This window comes from Mustela lutreola, chromosome 8, assembly GCF_030435805.1.
Source record: "Mustela lutreola isolate mMusLut2 chromosome 8, mMusLut2.pri, whole genome shotgun sequence".
NCBI lineage: Eukaryota > Metazoa > Chordata > Mammalia > Carnivora > Mustelidae > Mustela > Mustela lutreola.
In genome coordinates this window covers 95,954,855-95,971,946 of record NC_081297.1, presented here as the reverse complement: position 1 = coordinate 95,971,946, position 17,092 = coordinate 95,954,855, and the positions used below count along the sequence as shown (strand labels likewise).

Below are 17,092 nucleotides of genomic sequence, written 5' to 3'. Positions count from 1 at the left end.
TTATTATGAGGGCCCATGTATATGTATGGGTAAAGTGGTACAGGCTTTTAAATATTGGGACTGTTTTGGAAATTTGAGGACTTGAGGTGGCAGAATTTATGACGCCTAGTACAGGTGTTGGCTGCTAGCGGATGCCTGATGAATGCCGAAGTATTCATAACAACCACGGAGGAATAAAACACCCTCGTGATCTTCTATGGCAATGTTTGACTGTGGGGCCCATTGCTCATGCCTCTTTTTATTCACTTTGCTGTACACGGAGAACAGAGTTCTGGGCAAAGGGAAGACTTAAGATGCTGTGACTAGGGGTGCCTGGGTGGCTCAGTGGGTTAAGCCTCTGCCTTCGGCTCAGGTCATGATCTCAGGGTCCTGGGATCAAGCTCTGTATCGGGCTCTTTGCTCAGCGGGGAGCCGGCTTCCCCCCTCTCTCTGCCTGCCTCTCTCCCTACTTGTGATCTCTGTCTGTCAAATAAATAAATAAAACCTTAAAAAAAAAGAGAGAGATGCTGTAACTAATTGAGTCTGAATGACAGACACGATACGCTGTCTTCTGATTTTAGGCCTGGAAGGTGAGGAAGGGGGCTATTTCCATTGTAAATATACAGGAATATGCATATTTCAGGTCCTGAACCCATCTGCTCAGATGTCCAAGGCAAGAGCCTTTCGTAGACCCATGAAGCCGGGCTCCTAGGAAGATCTCTCCATTGGTGTGTATGTGGTTTGTTGGAGACACCCTCCCACAGCCCGTTCCAAGGGCTGAATGGGTATCTGGGCAATAAGAACAGAGCCACAGGGACTAGGAGTGCAGCTGCACGTATCCTCATTTGCAAGGGTATCCCCACTGTTTTCCCCCATGAAATGACTGCAAGCATGTTAAAAGCCAAAGACCCATCCGGCTGAAAAATCCAGTGACCCAGCACCCAGAGGGATGTTTCTCTCAGGAAAGGAGCTAGGCACTAGGAGGAGGGCCTGCTCGGGCCACTGGGATAGATGTCTCTCGGAGCCTCCAAGAGACTCCCCGTCAGAGTTCTGAAGTGGATCCCCAAGTAGATCCTAGACCCTAAGGCATACTGCTTCCTTCTGGAGAAAGGCCAAAGCCGCCATGGCCTGTGCTGTGGGTACAGTGTGTATATAGCAAAGCAGATAGGCGTTTGCATCTTTCCCCAAGTTCTCCAAGCTGATCTCGCTACCTTTGGGGGTGAACAAAATATTCAGCAGTTTTTCAGTGCAAGAAATTGGCGCTCGAGAGTGTGTTAGTTCAGGTTCTTGTGCACGTCTGTTTGCATCCACCGAATCGAAAACTGTGCCGCTCCAGTTTCTGTCTTGCTCAGTTTTGGGGTGACATAGGGATTTTGCTGGTTAATGAAAACTTATTTAATAAAAGCTCTAGCCACCCCCTTGCATCATTTTGCAGCCAGAAGAGTGGACTTAAATAATTGTGCATTCCAACTTCAGTTTATCGAAGCTCAGTAAGTCACTTCCTACGGGAGACATGTCTTCTCTTCCGTCTATAGAAGACAAACTGTGGTGGCAAGCATCAGCTTTCCCCGGCAGCTCTCCTGAAAGCCTGCAGGGTGAAAAAGAGCTCTTTCTCTCCAAAGCTTGGGTGTTACTAGCTTGCCCACTGCACCTCGGGCCCTGCTGTTTGCCATCTTGGCGGAGGTGTCAGTTTCAGTGCAGCAAAGGGGCACCACTCAGTGTAGCAGGACGCAAAGGCACCTGTAGAGTTTTTACCCTAATTTCCCTGAGAGATGGTCTCCCTGTCTGTTTTCGTGGCACTCTTCCTCCTCAGGACTGTACATGGGCCTCAGAAACCATCCTTGGGGTCATCTGGCATTCCGAGTGGGGCTGGGGGCTATTTTGGGAAAAACAGTGCCTAAATCCAGGACACTTGCGCTTTAGAGGAATCTTTAAAATGACCTGTAAACCATCTTTTTTAAGTACAACCAGACTTTGCTTCTGTGTCTCTCAGTTCCAGAAACACTTTATCTTTATTTCCAGGAAGTTAATATTTAATTAGCGACAGGCTCTAAGTGTCTCAACCCTTCAGCATCTTTAAAGAACTAATGGTGTAAAAACAAATGTGTAAATGCACCAGGGGGATCCCAGTGATTTATAGAGGCTCTGTATTGAATAATTTTGAAAAGGAATGAATGAAAAAGAATATTCATTTTTTGACTCTTCTATTCTGTGATATGTAACCATGGGGTGGGGAGGAGGGGAGAAAATACCATTTTTCTACGGAGCATAAAATCCTTAAGCTCATTTTATGTGGTAGTCACAGGCTCCTAAGCACTTGATTTAAAAATAAGCAGAATCCAATGGGTACCCTTCACTGGCCCTTCATGGTTTGGGGGAGGAAAGAGGACAGGGAATAAACCTATTTTGGTTCAGGTAATTCAATGCTTGCAGCAATTCTACTCCGTCTTCCATTTAAAGTAAAAAAAAAAAAAAAAAAAAAAAAAAAAGAAAGAAAAGAAAAGAAAAGAAAAGCTTTCTATAATGGTTAGTGAAATTTACATTTCATCCCTTGCCTAAAACTATTTTTAGCCTTATTTTCTCTTTTCAGAGCTTTCTGCTGCTCCCCGCCCCCCCCCACCTTAGATATTACAATTGGTCTCAGAAATGGCGATGCTTTGCTTTTGTTCTGTAGGTTGGTTTGATAGGTTGTGTCTGCAAATTTAAGAGAAGCACATTTTATTTTATTATTTTATTTTATTTTTTTTAGCATCTAAACAATAATGTAACCACATCACGGCCTTTTCAGTCACACCATTGACCTCCGCCGGCAGTTTATCCCCCAACAACACTTGAATGCATTAATATCTCTGTCTGTAGCGTTTTAATTTAATTAGAGCAGTGGTTATAATCCTCTTGGGAAAGTCATTATCCCCTCTGTACTGTTAAAATAAAACACCTCTGGTTTTCATCCGACTGACAATTTGCTTTTGAGGTGAATGAGCTGTAAGCGGGTGTTCCCGCTTCCCTTTGCTGAGGGTTGGACCCCAGAAGCAGTTGTGAGGATAAAGAGGTTTCCTTCATTTGAGAAATTAGATGTTGCCCTCCTTGAGCCTCTCTGTCTAGATGTTTCCATCTGATATAGTGTTTGTTTCCTGTTTCTAATTGCTGATAGTCTGTTAAGTGTCTGGTTATAGGAATAGATGAAACAATGTGAACTGTGTGAGTCTCCCTAGAAATTAACAAAAAGAGAGACAAAGGGAGATAAGCCTGCGGTGTGGGATTCCCGGGCATGTGTTTTGTTCCGTTTAGGAAAGGAGCCCATGTCCTGCATGGTGTCCTTTCTGCGGTCCCACGAATGCTCTCCTGGCTGCTGAACCGGGGTCAGGATAGGTGTGTAATGGCTGCTAGCATATTGCTCAAGGTCCTAGAAGTGCATTTCGCTTTTCCCACTCTTAGACAAGGCACCCCCTCTCTTCTGCTACTACTGACAAATCTCTTCATGGAACCTTTAAAAAAGAGCTTCCCATCCCAAGCTTATGGTGTTGCATGGAATGTTGCTGAGTAGAAACTGTCTTCCAGAACAAGAATCTAGAATCTGTCTCCATCTAGAATTGTTTGGACATGGGGGTGAAATGGAGAGGGGGATCCTCCTGAGAAAGGACAGTGAAATGAAGGGACAGTGGTGATAATTTAGCAAGTCAGAATACATACGTTTTAAAGGTGATACCTAGCTTGACTCTTACCAGTAGGCTAGAGGTAGATTTTCCAGGAAACAAAGTAAAATCCATATGGGGAGCTGGGTTTCTTCCATTTTTGTCCTCGATGGACTTGGTAAGGGGCGAGGGAGCTGGGATGACGAGGCCTATCCCAGGGACCAATTGCAGGATTTGATGAGTCTCTCCTTGCTTTAAGAGACAGTCATCACATTATGAAATGCCATCTCTTTTTTTTCTCGCACTTGTGCCATGCCATTTGAAAACTCTTTGGCTGCGCTATGTTTTCTTCATCAACAGTTTCACTTCTGCAAAAACCCTAACAAAACAAAGCTATTTCTGGGAATAAAGTTAACGGCAGATAAGATATCTAGACATATATTGGGACTGGGTTTTTTTTTTTCCCCCTCTCTTTTCGAGAGTTGAAGTGTGTAGAGAATTTGTTAAACTAGAAAAACAGACTGTGTTTAGAATGCTTAAAAAGCCCATCTCACTTGAAAAACCCTTAAACAGATTTTGTATGTTTCCCATAGGTGTGTTGATGTCTTTGCCTTTTTCACCCCAAAAACCCCAAGCCAAACACCAAAAAGTATAACTCCTCCTTAAGCTAGAGGTACTCAAAATATGTGTGATTGATAAAATTCCAGAAAAATGAAGTTGAAGCTTTTGCCCTGGACCTTTCACTGGCCATCTTGATTGATATAGTAATGAAATCTAGGATATGTGCATCTGCCTTTAATTAAAAAATTCATGAGGAGAGTTTAGGATGTATGTTTAAATGGAAATATTCCAAATGCCCTAGTTGCTGGCAGAGGATGCCTCAGGGAAGGTCTAGCGATTCCATTCGGAAATTACAGAAATATGTACATATTCATTTAAAATCGAAACTTCCTACCACAACCACCAAACTTTCCAGGCTCTGAGCAGAAGAGAAGCTTTAATTTGGTTGTAGAGCCAGGGGGACTCCCCTGCTTCCCTTTGCACATTTGATGAAATATAAAATGTTAGAGAACCATCTTTCCAAAACATAAACACCTCCTTTGCTTTATTTTCATCTGTGATTTTTCTTTTGCTCTTGCTTTTTGTATTCCTAATGGCATCTTACTGGTCTTTCTCCCCCAATTAATTTTTGGGCCTTGTATGTCCCACTTTACTTTGCCCAGCTGAACCACAAAAAGAATGGAAGTTCCGTTTATTTATGTATAGACTTTAAGTCAAAGTAATTGATCTAAGATGCAAATTGCACTGCTCTTCTCGCTAAACATAATAGTTGGTTCCTTGCCATTATTCGCTGTGTTTTAACTTAAAGCCTGGTAATAATCCTTCCCATCCCTTCCAGTTGTTTTAATTGCTCCAACAAACACTGTCTGTTTGAATTTAAACAGTGTATCTGCAGAAGTAAGTCCCCCTCCCCCCTTTCCTTGTCAGTTGAGTCAGGATCTTCAGTGAAGCAATACTTGCCTTAAATGCAGAGTGTTCTTGAAGGAGCTCTGAAATACTTCAGAAGGAAGGAAAAGTATCCATTCTGAGTTGGAGAATGAAGGGACAAGAGATGCCATTACTGTTGCAGATAATTCCCTGCTATGAAGGAAGAAATTAAACTGGGTATTTTTGGTTTATAATGAGGTAGGTGGATCAGAGAAGAATCTTGCTTGTAGATTTATGAACTAAATGTAGAACTTACAAGCCGTCACTTTGAGCTCACCTCTCATTGGGTCTGAGTACAGAATCATATTTGTATTAGAAGCTGGGGATGTTGCCAGAGAAGAGGAAACGTTGTTTTAATGCAGGGTGACATTAATTATGGGACTTGGACAAGTAATTTTTGAGAGCCGTTCTCTTGGACATGCCGTTTCATTTCCTCCACCTCCTCTCTCCTCTGCACTTGAACAAATCACTAGTGTGGAGAGGGGGAAATGGACACCTCTTGACCCCAGTCCGAAGGAGAAGCCCGATGTTCAGCCTTTCCAGAACCTTGTTAGAAATCCCAAATGCTGGAGCTCTGAAAGACAACTAAGTATATGGAGTGGCTGGAGAGGGGTGAGAAGGATTGCTGTGGAGCCTGGGCCACCCCCTCCTCAAATGCCCCCTTTGCTCCCCACCCCTCTCCTTGTTTTCACACCCAAGTCAGTTCCAAGCCTTCATTGTCTTCTTCCCCCTCCTCTCTTCCTGCCCTTCTTTTTAACAGCAGGAACGAATTTCATATACACCTCCCGAGAGCCCAGTGCCGAGTTACGCTTCCTCGACTCCGCTTCATGTTCCAGTGCCCCGAGCGCTCAGGATGGAGGACGACTCGATCCGCCTGCCCGCGCACCTGCGTGAGTGTCTGTCGGCGCGTGCGCGGGGGTGGGAGGACGGATTCCCTGTGCCACCGCCAGAAGGATGGACTGACTGACAGGGGAAGGACTGACTGCGCGACTGCGTGTGTGGCGGGGCAGGGGTGGGGCGTGGGGCTTGGGGCTGGAGAGGGGCAAGCTCTGAGACTGTCACTCGGGGTCCACTTTGCGAAGCTGCTTTGCAGCCCATCGAGAACTTGAAACTCCTGTCCCCTGTTGCCGCATTACCCCCAACATCTGGAAATGTGTACTGTATGGCAGAATCCACTAGATCTCCTAAGAGGCAAAGGGAACTTTTTGGGGGAAGTTTTTCCGTCTCCCTAGGTTCATACTTAACTCCTCTTTTTAGTATTTTCATGGGCCGGAAATTTGGGGCAGTTCCTGAGTCAGACTCCCTCCCTGCTTTGCTTTTAGGCTGTGTTCTTCCTTTCTTTATAGAGCCTGCCCCTCTCCTCCATGCATGCGGGCTGCTTTTCTTTCCTTCATTTTCCTGCCTGGATATGGCCTTCCTGTTTGTTCTGTCCTTTCTTCTCCTCCCCTCTCCTGTTCTCTTGCCCGGCCTTGGCCCTGTGGCTCTGATCAGTTTGCGTCTCTTTCCCCCTTTCTCTCTTAGATCGCCTCCGTCCCTTGCCTCTCCCGGCTCCCTGTCCTAGTCCTCAACTGCAGCTTGGCAGAGCACCAGGGCCAACCCACTTGTGATCTCGGGGCCAGCCTCCAAAGCAGCCGACACCTGTCATTTCCTTTTTGTCTTCCTTTCCTGTGCTGCCACCCAGCCTAGATGGTACAGCGTGATGGGGCAGCTGGGGAGAATGAGTCACCTGATTCCCACCCGGATCTCAGTGGCCAAGAAAATGCCAGATTTTCTGACTTGAATGTTGTCCTGAGGGCACAGGTCCAGGTTGTAGAAGACACAGGGGGTCACCTTGGCCCTTCCCTGGCTGATTCCTCATACTTTAGCAGTGACATGGTTGTGCTTGCTCTGTCTTTCTGGCATGGGGACGCTCCCCGGGATATTTGCTGCCTCTTATTCCATCCCTCCTCAGAAGCCAGAAGGTAGCTTGCTGAAAGTAGAGAATAAAAAGAGACAGGATGTAGGCTCCTCTTCGTTCGCCGTGTGAGAATTCAGGGAATCAGGTGATTGTGTTGCTGGGAAGTCCTAGGGGAATATTGCTGGCTTATCCCTTCTCCTCCAATGAGGAGGGTAGCTGGGCTTACCCAGAGGAGCTGAGTGCTACGAGAACCCTTCCTTCAGCTTCAGCTTCAGCTTCAGTCAGTATTTACAAAGCTACTACAAATGACAGTCCGCACATTCCACCTTGTGCAAGCAGGTAAAGGGCAGAGCACCACTCTCCCACCTTCTCCACAATGAACTTTTGAAGGTGAGATTGGGACTGTAGCCGTGCCGTGCCAGGATCATGATGGCGGGCACTGTTGTCCTTGGTAAACGGGAGCGATGGGGAGCCAGAGGAGTAGACGGGACTGGAAAAGAAACCAGAGCCAGGTAATAGCATCCTTTCCTCCAGAGGCTGTCCTGTGTCCAGTACATTCACTCTAGGATAATCACTTCCAAATCGAACACGCTCATGCCGTGCAGGCAGAACACCCCTGCCATCTAGTCTCCTTCACTTATTTACTCCACGAATAGTTATTGATCGTCTGTGCTGCACTGGACACTCTTGTGGGTGCTGGGAATACCGAAGTGAACAAAACAGACCAAACTCCTTGTCCTTACAGAATTTAAAGTCAAGTAAAGGGGGAAAAATGTGTGAACACTTGTCCTAAACAGAGATTTCTCTCATAGCTTTTTAATCCCTTTGTTTTGAGACATCCCCCCACCCCCAAGGAGGCCCTGACTCTTGATTTGCCTCTGGATGCCTTTATTTTTGGAAGCCCTTTTACCACAGCCCTTTTACTTATGCCTCCCCCATAGGTAGTCACTGTGGCAGAAGAAACGGAGAAACACACCAGACTAACTAGTGTGAAGATCTTCACTCCTCATTAGTTCTACTCTTAAACTAGCTGGCTGACCATGAGTCAGTCATCATTCTACCCAGTTTCCCTACTCTACAGTGTTGTACTGCAACAAGAGAACATTTAACGGCCCCCTTCACCTTGAACTGTCATGAGCTCACTTAGGGAGTCCTTCTCCGTACTTGGAACTGTCTCCCATGCCAGCACTGTTTCTGAAGTAGACGGTTTCCTCTCGGGCCTCAGCTGGGCTGCCTACCCCTGCTTTGCAGGCCTTGGTCCAGGCACTGTGTGGAGTCCTTTATGTAAATTATTTTGCTTCATTCTCCCAGCAATACGTGTAAGGTAGATATTCTTTTAATATTTGGGCCACATATAAGGAATTTAGGGCTTTGAGAATTTAAGGAACCTGCCAAGGTCACACAGTTAATAAAGGGTACAGTCGGGATTCAAACTCCATTCTGACTCCAGAGCCTATACTCTTATCTATTATGCCACTATGTAAGTGTGTTTTATAAATACTTTTTGGATAGATGGATGAATTCAGAGTTGACACTTTGCTGGTATTCACTGATGTGGCTGTAGTGGCAGAAATGGTTTATGGCTGGAATCTTCTAACCGGTCAGTGGGTTGTGGAATAGTTTGCTTATGTCCCTCAGATGGTTGGATGGATGGATGGATGGACGGATGGATGGGTTTCCACATATATAATGATCAAATACAGGACTGCAGCAAATCCCTGCCGCCCTTAGAATATAATCAGGTGTTAGAGTATGGATTCAGGTCAGGGTGATGCCTTCTCTCTGGCAGCCTGACTCTGAGCCCCATTGGTCCCGACATCTGGACTGAATCCTCTGAAAATGGAGGCTCCCAGGCTCTTTCTGTCTGTCCTCAGCTGGGGCTTTCCACATGCGGCCAAGCTGCCCTCCTCCTCCTCAGATTCCAGGATTCAGCTGCCCATCGAGCTGTTTGAGAAACGTCTCACGCAGCCCCCCAGGATGGTTGAGGCTGCACCATATACTTGGAAGATGCGTCCCAGCTGGGTTTCCAAACCAAAAAGAAAATAAATATTCTAACAAGGGAATTGGGTTATTGCTGTTTTAATCTGGGATTCCAGACAATTCCCAATGGAATGCTCATGGAAAGTACGGGGAAGAATCTGAAAGCCAAGACAGCAGCAGGACATTTATGGTATTGCTAGGTCGAAAGCATTTTTAGCTGCTTGTTTTAAAGAGATACTCTCCAGACTGTGTGCCTCAAAGTCGCTTCTTTCCAAACCATTGTCCTTCTTGATCTCCACATAAACCTTCTCCCTTAACTCTTTTTCTCTTTTCGTTCTTAAGTCAAAATATATCCTTTCCTGGTTGGAGGGAAGGCAGGGCCTGTAATAGTGAAGATCCTCATACTGAGGGTTTCTCACCTTTTTATTCTGAAGGCAGAGTGTGACAAATTAGCAAGCTATCGAGAAGTAGAAACTAATGCCTCTCCTTCTCTGTGCCTGTGATAAAAACAAAGTGGTAAATGGAGCCAAGTGTTAAGTGGTGATTACAAAGGACTTACTAGGACCGGGTGGGGTAGTCTAGGCCTGGGAAAGGAGGAGAGCCCAGGGGAGAAGGGCCAGCCCCACGCCATTCTGGCCTGGCCTCCTCGCTGCCCACACGTGCAAGCCGGGCCCCGTCAGTGGTCCTGCAGCGGGTTTCTGGAACCTGCCTGTTTCACTAGGAGAGCAGACACCATATGCTTATGGAGAAGACAGAAAGGGCTTCCTCTTTATATCCATTTCTCCTTCTGCAAAGGGTACTGACTTCTTTTTAAGCTTGAGGGTAGAAGAACTAAAGTGTAACAATTACAGCAGGTAGGTGGGAGACACAAAGTTCTAGTCCTTAATGGGAACAAAGCCTCTCACTGTACCTTGAAAACACTTAAAGGACCAAAGACCCCCGATCGTGCCAAGAGGAGCTCCCTCTTGATTCTCCAGCCAGTGAAGTCTTTTTTTTTTTTTTTTTTAAAGATTTTATTTATTTATTTGACAGACACAGATCACAAGTAGGCAGAGAGGCAGGCAGAGAGAGAGAGAGGGAAGCAGGCTCCCTGCTGAGCACAGAGCCCGATGTGGGACTCGATCCCAGGACCCCGAGATCATGACCTGAGCCGAAGGCAGCGGTCCAACCCACTGAGCCACCCAGGCGCCCCCAGCCAGTGAAGTCTTTTGCCTCATTCTCACAAGGGTCCTCATGATGTGACAGGGAGATCCATCCATCCTACCTTCCTTCCTTCCATACTTCATTTTTAAATATTTTTCATTTATTTATTCAAGAGAAAGAAGAGCATGAGCAGAGAGAGGGGGGCAGAGGGAGAAGCAGACTCCTAGCTGAGCAGGGAGCCCAACATAGTACTCAATCCTAGGACCCTGAGATCCTGACCTGAGCTGAAGGCGGTCGCTTAACCGACGGAGCCACCTGGGTGCCCCTGGCCAGGAGACTTTCCTAATTTGTCTGCCCAAAGACCACCTTCTTGTAAATTCCTGAGGGAGGTGTGTGTGATGAGAGGGCCGCCGTGGGTGCCTCACGAGGAGGTATCAACCCTGTGAAACACTCAGCCTCTGACAGCGATGCTTAGGGCTGCCCATCTGATCATAGAAAGTGTGCTTCAGACTTATGTAGGCAGAATTTAAATCACTAAGTGTCTTTTCTTTATTTTAAATTCCTTCTCACATAATCACTTCGGATGCAGCCGATAGAGTCACCTCTAATCACAGGTTGAGGGTGTCGCTTTGCCCGGAGACTCGGCATTCTGCGGTGCCGGTTTGGCCTTATAACTGCCCGTGAATTGATATTTAAAAATCATATCCTAGGACTCATTCATCATATTTAATAGGGTTACGGCTTATGATGTTGCAGGTTAATAAATAGCCATAATAGCCGCTCAGTTTTCTAGAATCAGAACACCAGAAATAGTCCCTTGGCTCTACTTCCTTTCCTTGTGAATCTTTCAAAATTCTTACGTTACTACTCCTACTTGTGTGTGTTTAATAACTTAATTTAATGCCTTCCTTTGGAAACGTTACCTCGCGGCTCACCCACTTGGTGATTTTGCCTTCTCAGCAGAGTAACTGAGTTGAAGACAGTCACATGGCAAGCCAGGCTATATTAGAACTAGGGTAGTGAAAAGAGATGCAGTGCCTCACTTTCCTAATTAGCTAGAGCAACCCACCATTTTATATACTTGCAAGTTAATTTTGTTCCCTAAGAAGAGGCAAAAATGGGAGTTAAACATAATCGTATTTCGTATTTTATATTGTTACAAGCTTCAGCATGTGCTCCTATATATTATCTCATTTAGTCATGCAACAGTCTTTGAAGCTGGTGTTACGAAGTCTGTTTTATTGATGAGTTGACTATGGTTCCGATAGGCCCCCCGAATTGTCCAGGTTGACCCAAGCCTGTGCAGAGCCAAATGCGGTATCTACTTTGGAAGTCACCACTGACACTTCTTGGGAGAACACATAATGACAGAGTCTTGTGACCTTGGAAGTAGCAGCCGCCCTGACTTTGGAGTTGGCCCAGCCATGGGTGCAGAGACCAGGAGTGCTTTGGCTCTGGTCGTGCACCTGGCCATTCATTTGAGCTGAACCTCAACAGGTCAGCTTCCACGAGGAACCAGAGGTGGTCACTATGAATAAGTCATTCTGGTCTTGCCCACGCGCCTCTACTCTTCCTCTCTCTTCGCTCTCATGAGCTCGGGTTGATGTTTAGTTTCTGTCTGCAACCAGAGGGATAGAGCTGGCCATGAAAGCCTCAGAGGGCCAGCTCCAGGAGTGGGGCTCAGCCATGTCCCCAAATCCCCTGGCATTTCACCAGGAATGACCTGGGAACAGGTCCTCCTGCTTTTTTTTTGCCTTTCCAAATGAAAAGGCCTTGTAGTAGGAAGGACTGGGGTTCATACAGACCTACCTGAGTGGGTTTGCATTCCAGGGCTTCCTCTTTCATTTACAAAGATGATTTAACTTCTCTAAAACTCTCATGGTCTAATACACTTACTCATAAGGGTTTGCAATAAGGATCAGGGTAGCACCTCACACAGTGCCTAGCAAACAGTGGCCAGCAACTCGCTAGAGCTCTTTCAGTTTCCCAAGCTGATAAATAGCCTGGGTAGGGGGTGGCTTCCTCATTTTCAAGGGCCAAGAGAAGCATGTATGTCCTTGTTTGTTTCACTAAAGAAAGGGCTAGACTTTTGTCTACATGGCATTGAACTGATTTCCCTAAGTCACCCTGGAAATGAGTTGTTAGATAAATCCTCTAACAACACCATGATTTCTGGGAGCTAAGTTCTCCTCTCAAGGCACTTTCCTACCTGCCACTCTTTTTACCTCTCTCTGGCATGGTTTTCTTCATCGGTCTTGCCGGAGTCTGTAAGTCTCCTTCCTGAGCCTTCCCTACTCTTCTCAAACCTAGCAAGTCCTCCCCTGTCCTCTGTTGTTATCAGTATTCCAAAAATGGCCTCCCCTTACACAGCTGCCTGTGACGTGTCATGACGTCACCAGCAGAGTTGAGGCAAGGACATGGGGAAGATTTAATTCTCAGTCAGCATCTGACAGAGTAGTAAGGACTTCTAACAAAGATGGCCAGCCACCCGTGTTTTAGATCTTGTTTCCCCTAAGCCTTCCTTTGGGTGCCTCCACTTTTCCACACTCAAATGCCTGAAGGCTTTCTACTTTTCTAGCAGCACGGAGCCCTGCTTAGCTGCTTCAAACAGCTTGAGGAGAAAAAACAGCCCGCCAGAGAACAGCCAGGATGCTTTGGAAGGGAAATTTCCTTTTTGGGCTTGCAGTCTGAAAGAATTTCCGATGCAGGCAGACGTTAATTCCTAGCTCCATGCTTCCTGATAAGGAAGCAGCTTCAATAAATGCAGCTATTTATAGAGCCCCCCCCCCCTTTTAAATATATAACCAGAGGTCTATTGACCTTTTCTTTCACTTTGCATTTCATGCCGTGCGCTCTGTGTACATTTAAGGCAGTTCCTCCGGCAGAAGCTCTGACAAAGCGCCTTGGTCCTGGGGGGGTGGGGAAGGGAGGGCTCTCCATGTCCTTGGAATTCGGAAGTTGATGTTTGGAAGCTTTTGGCAGTTGGTGGTCCCTCCCTGGTGCCGTGGGTTATTGAGGTGACCCCAGAGACATCCCACGCTATTCTAGACCAATATGGAGAGATGATGACAGACTAAGACAGGCAGCCATCTAGAAGTAAGAGCCCATGAGAACCAGTCAGCCCTCTGAGTGGCGACTTGAACAACAGGAAATAAACGATACTCCCATTTCTTCTGTCTCCTCTCAACTGTCTCCCCTCAGACTTCCCAACCATCAGGAGCTCCGTGGTCTTTCTCTTGGCATGTTTAGGGCCCCTGTTCATAAGTTCCGTGGCCAATTTGATATATGGCTACACAATCCTTACAGACAGACATGAGGAAGATTCATTGTGATGTTGGCTTGAAATGGCTTTCCTAGGTTACTCCTCTTGTCCTCTTCATTATCACAAAACATTTTTTGGGCTGAGTCTATACAAATAGGATAAAATTTCCATTCTCAGGTAACAGGTATTTTCTCCCATTTTGCTTCATGCCCAAGTTAAATCTTTTTTTTTTTTTTTTTTTTAAAGATTTCATCCATCCATTTGACAGACAGAGATCACAAGTAGGCAAAGAGGCAGACAGAGAGAGAGGAAGGGAAGCAGGCTTCCTGCTGAGCAGAGAGCCCGATGTGGGGCTTGATCCCAGGACCCTGGGATCATGACCTGAACCGAAGGCAGAGGCTTTAACCCACTGAGCCACCCAGGCGCCCCGACGCCCAAATTAAATCTTATCTGCAGCCCAGGCTCTTGGGATTTCTGACAGGATTGACTTTGACCACCTCATCTTGATGTTTTTCTGGAGGTGAAAGTTGCCACAGACATGTGGGTGTTACTGAGTTCACTGTTGCCATAGGGGGATCCTGTGTCAGTTGCCTGAACCGTCCACATGTGTTCTGGGGCTTCTTCCTTCTGATCCCTTCTGAAGCAAGGTAGAGCAGTGTTTGAGAGATGGAAACTGTCCCTGGCTCTGGCCACGTGCTGTCTGTAAATTCCCAAGAATAATTAGTTACCCTGCGCTGATAGTTCCTGCTTCCATCTCGGGTAGGTGGATTAAACTCCATTCCTTTGAAATTAGACTCTATTTCTGTTTCCTCTAGATCATGGATAGAAATAGCCTCAAATGGAGCTCCAGGATTTCAGTAATAGAAATGCAGATTGCAGATCTAGGTCCTGGATAAAGAGCTGGAGATGTGTGGTGGCTGCAGATGAGATGCCTGGAAGCAAAAGACTAACCCAGGTGGGGCTATGCAGGAAATGCTTGATTTCAGCAATTCAAGGAGGCTGGATTCTCTGCTCTGGGGTAGGAGCATGAGCTGACGTGGTTCACTGAGAAGGGTGAAGGTTTCTAACAATCAGTAAGGAAAAAAAAAAAAAAAAAAGGCACCCAGGTGAGTCTTGAAGTCGTGGGATAATAATATCTTAAGAAAAATTACAGGAGTAGCAGGCAATCTATGTAGTAGCTCCCCCTAAGAAGTCACAATATTAAGATTTAATCACCCATTTGTTTTCCAGGCTTATCTTTGCCAGTGAGTTTCTCTTTTTGTGGTCATACCCCATTTGCCAGTTTGCTTCTCCTTAGGAGCCGTTCTGAGGCCAACTGTGGATAAGATGCCACTCTAAAAGAATTTCTGGGGCAGTAATGTATGGGAAAAGGAATCACTGTCACTGCTGTTCATTGAGCACTTTGTAGGCGCCAGGACCATTCCGTATGTTACACTGAATGATCTCTAATGGTGCAAGGTAGATTATGTCTGTATCTGTAGCTGAGGCTCAGGGTGGTAAATCACTGCTGAAGGTCACACAGAGAGAGGGTGAAGGGGCCATGATTTAAATCCAGATCGAAGCCCAAAGCTTAGGCTTTTTGTCACTTCACTTGGTTGCTGCTTCATTAGGAGCTGATAGAAGTTATGGTTAGAACCTGTTGGTTAGGGCACCTGGGTGGCTCAGTTGGTTAAGCAACTGCCTTTGGCTCAGGTCATGATCTCAGAGTCCCTGGATCAAGTCCCACATCGGACTCCCAGCTCCATGGGGAGTCTGCTTCTTTCTCTGACCTTCTCCTCTCTCAAGCTCTCTCTCTCAAATAAATAAATAAAATCTTTAAATAAATCTTTTTAAAAATAAATAAATCTTTAGATAAATCTTTTTAAAATATTTAAATAAAACCTTTAAATGAATAAATAAAATCTTAAAAAAAAAAAAGCTGTTGGTTAGAAGGAGAAAATCCAAGCTAACAGCTTGATTTTTTTTTTTTTTAATTCAAAGGAAATTTTTATAAATTACAGACAAGGAGGGCCAAAGGGATAGAATGAGGGACATAAACTAAATTAAGTTGTGAAGAAGCAGAAGAAAAATGTTCAGATTCAGTCCTCTATGCAGATGGTTATTTGTAATATATTTTCAGGTACCTCTATAAGTTCTGGAATGTTAGACAAAAAACTAAGTGAAAAAGGGATGATCTACCTCCCAGATGATTAAAACAGCAGGAAAGGTGATGTGCTCAGAGATTATAATAATGAGTTCACGAAATAAAGTTTTTCACTTCCTAATACTTTTGTTAGTCTGACATGCTTCAGAAAAATTGTATGATATCTCAGTGCCTCAGTTTACCAACACGGCATATGTTCCAGGAAAGTCTACCACAGGGTAATAGAATAGGGAGTGCACTTGTCCGGGGTTGGTCCTCTGAGCATTGGCCCACCGTGCTCCCTGCAGGGGGCAGGGGTCATCCCAAACAATCTGTTCTTTCTCCCAGGATTGTAGTTTCTGTGTACATAAAGCAGAGTAGCCTGAGTATATGATTCCCCTGGTCCTTCACAGCCCAAACATTTTATTTGTTCTCTGATTACAGAGAGAAATACAAGGGAGATTAGCAGTGGAGCATTATTTATAGACGCTAAGTATCGTGATCATTCACTTGACTTTGAGAACTCAACATCAAATTTTAGTTCAATGGTGGTATTTCAGTGATACAGGAAACTGTTCCCTGCTGTAGCTGTGATTGACTTGTGAAGATGCCCTCTTGCAAGGAAATAGGGAAATTCTCAACGCCTGGTACTATGGGACACTTACCCCCATTGCCCATGGTCGAGATCAGGTATGGAGGCAGTTCCCCAGCAGATTTTCTGAAGGCTGTTGCGGCCACTCGCCCCTTACATGGGGGTCCCAGGAACCTTCTCTCTGATCTCAGGCCTGCTCCCTATTTCTCATAGCCCTGAGAACTGTGAGCTAGCTGGCTCTTTGCCCAGTGTATTATGCACAGGTGTGGCTTCTGGTAACTACCTACTTGACCCCAACTGCACAGTTTGTGGGAATCCCCTCTGCAACTTGAGGCACGTTTGCCTTTCCTGTAACCTGTAAAAATGGCAATCTGCATTTTGCGCCCTCTGTAGATGCCCACTGGGTTTCAGCTTGACAAAGCCGGCTGATCTGCATGGACAGGGCCACGCTGTCCTCCTTCGGCCAGCCTCCTAGCACATGCACAATTAATACTGCATTAATTAATTATGGGGGAAAAAAAGCACAGTTGGCAAGGGAATGAAGGCTTTCAGCTTCTAAAGTGAAGGCTTTGATGCTGAGCTTTAAAGTACATTTCCAACCGCCCCAGCCAGCAAAGAGAATCAGTGACACTTACACCATCCCATGGGCATGAAGACTCACACCCAAGAAACTGTTTCTAAATAGGGGCCCTGAACTCCTTACTCAGAGCATCTACTTAACTGCCTCAGGGTCTGAAGAAGGGGTATAGGATCTAAGAGAAAAGAATTGCCCAAGGCATCAGTAATTCCTGAGCAAAGCTGATGCGTGCTTTTATTTTGCCTCCTTAAGGAGCTCTCAGGTCACCAACATTAGGAACTCATTGTCAAGAAATAAATACGAGCAGATGACGTGGTGCCAGCCCTCTTGAGGAAATAAAATGACTCTTTCTTCTTCCTCCTCCTATGCCTTAGTTGAGGAAGTTGCCCAAAGGCGGTGCGAGTTCACAGACCTGTT

At 45.7% G+C, this 17,092-nt stretch overlaps 1 protein-coding gene across 4 annotated transcripts in view; it reads left to right on the top strand.

Annotated features, from left to right (window-relative positions):
* The window catches only part of ETV6 (ETS variant transcription factor 6), a 236,070-nt gene that overhangs the window by 87,212 nt on the left and 131,766 nt on the right, over positions 1-17,092 (top strand). For 2 of the 4 annotated variants that reach the window (XM_059186081.1, XM_059186078.1), the window contains exon 2: positions 5,863-5,992. The exons of 1 other annotated variant lie outside the window; for it this stretch is intronic. In XM_059186081.1, the coding sequence (XP_059042064.1) occupies positions 5,863-5,992 (130 nt within the window). The remainder of the gene's footprint in view (positions 1-5,862; positions 5,993-17,092) is intronic. One more of the 4 variants, XM_059186079.1, reaches the window with a different exon arrangement.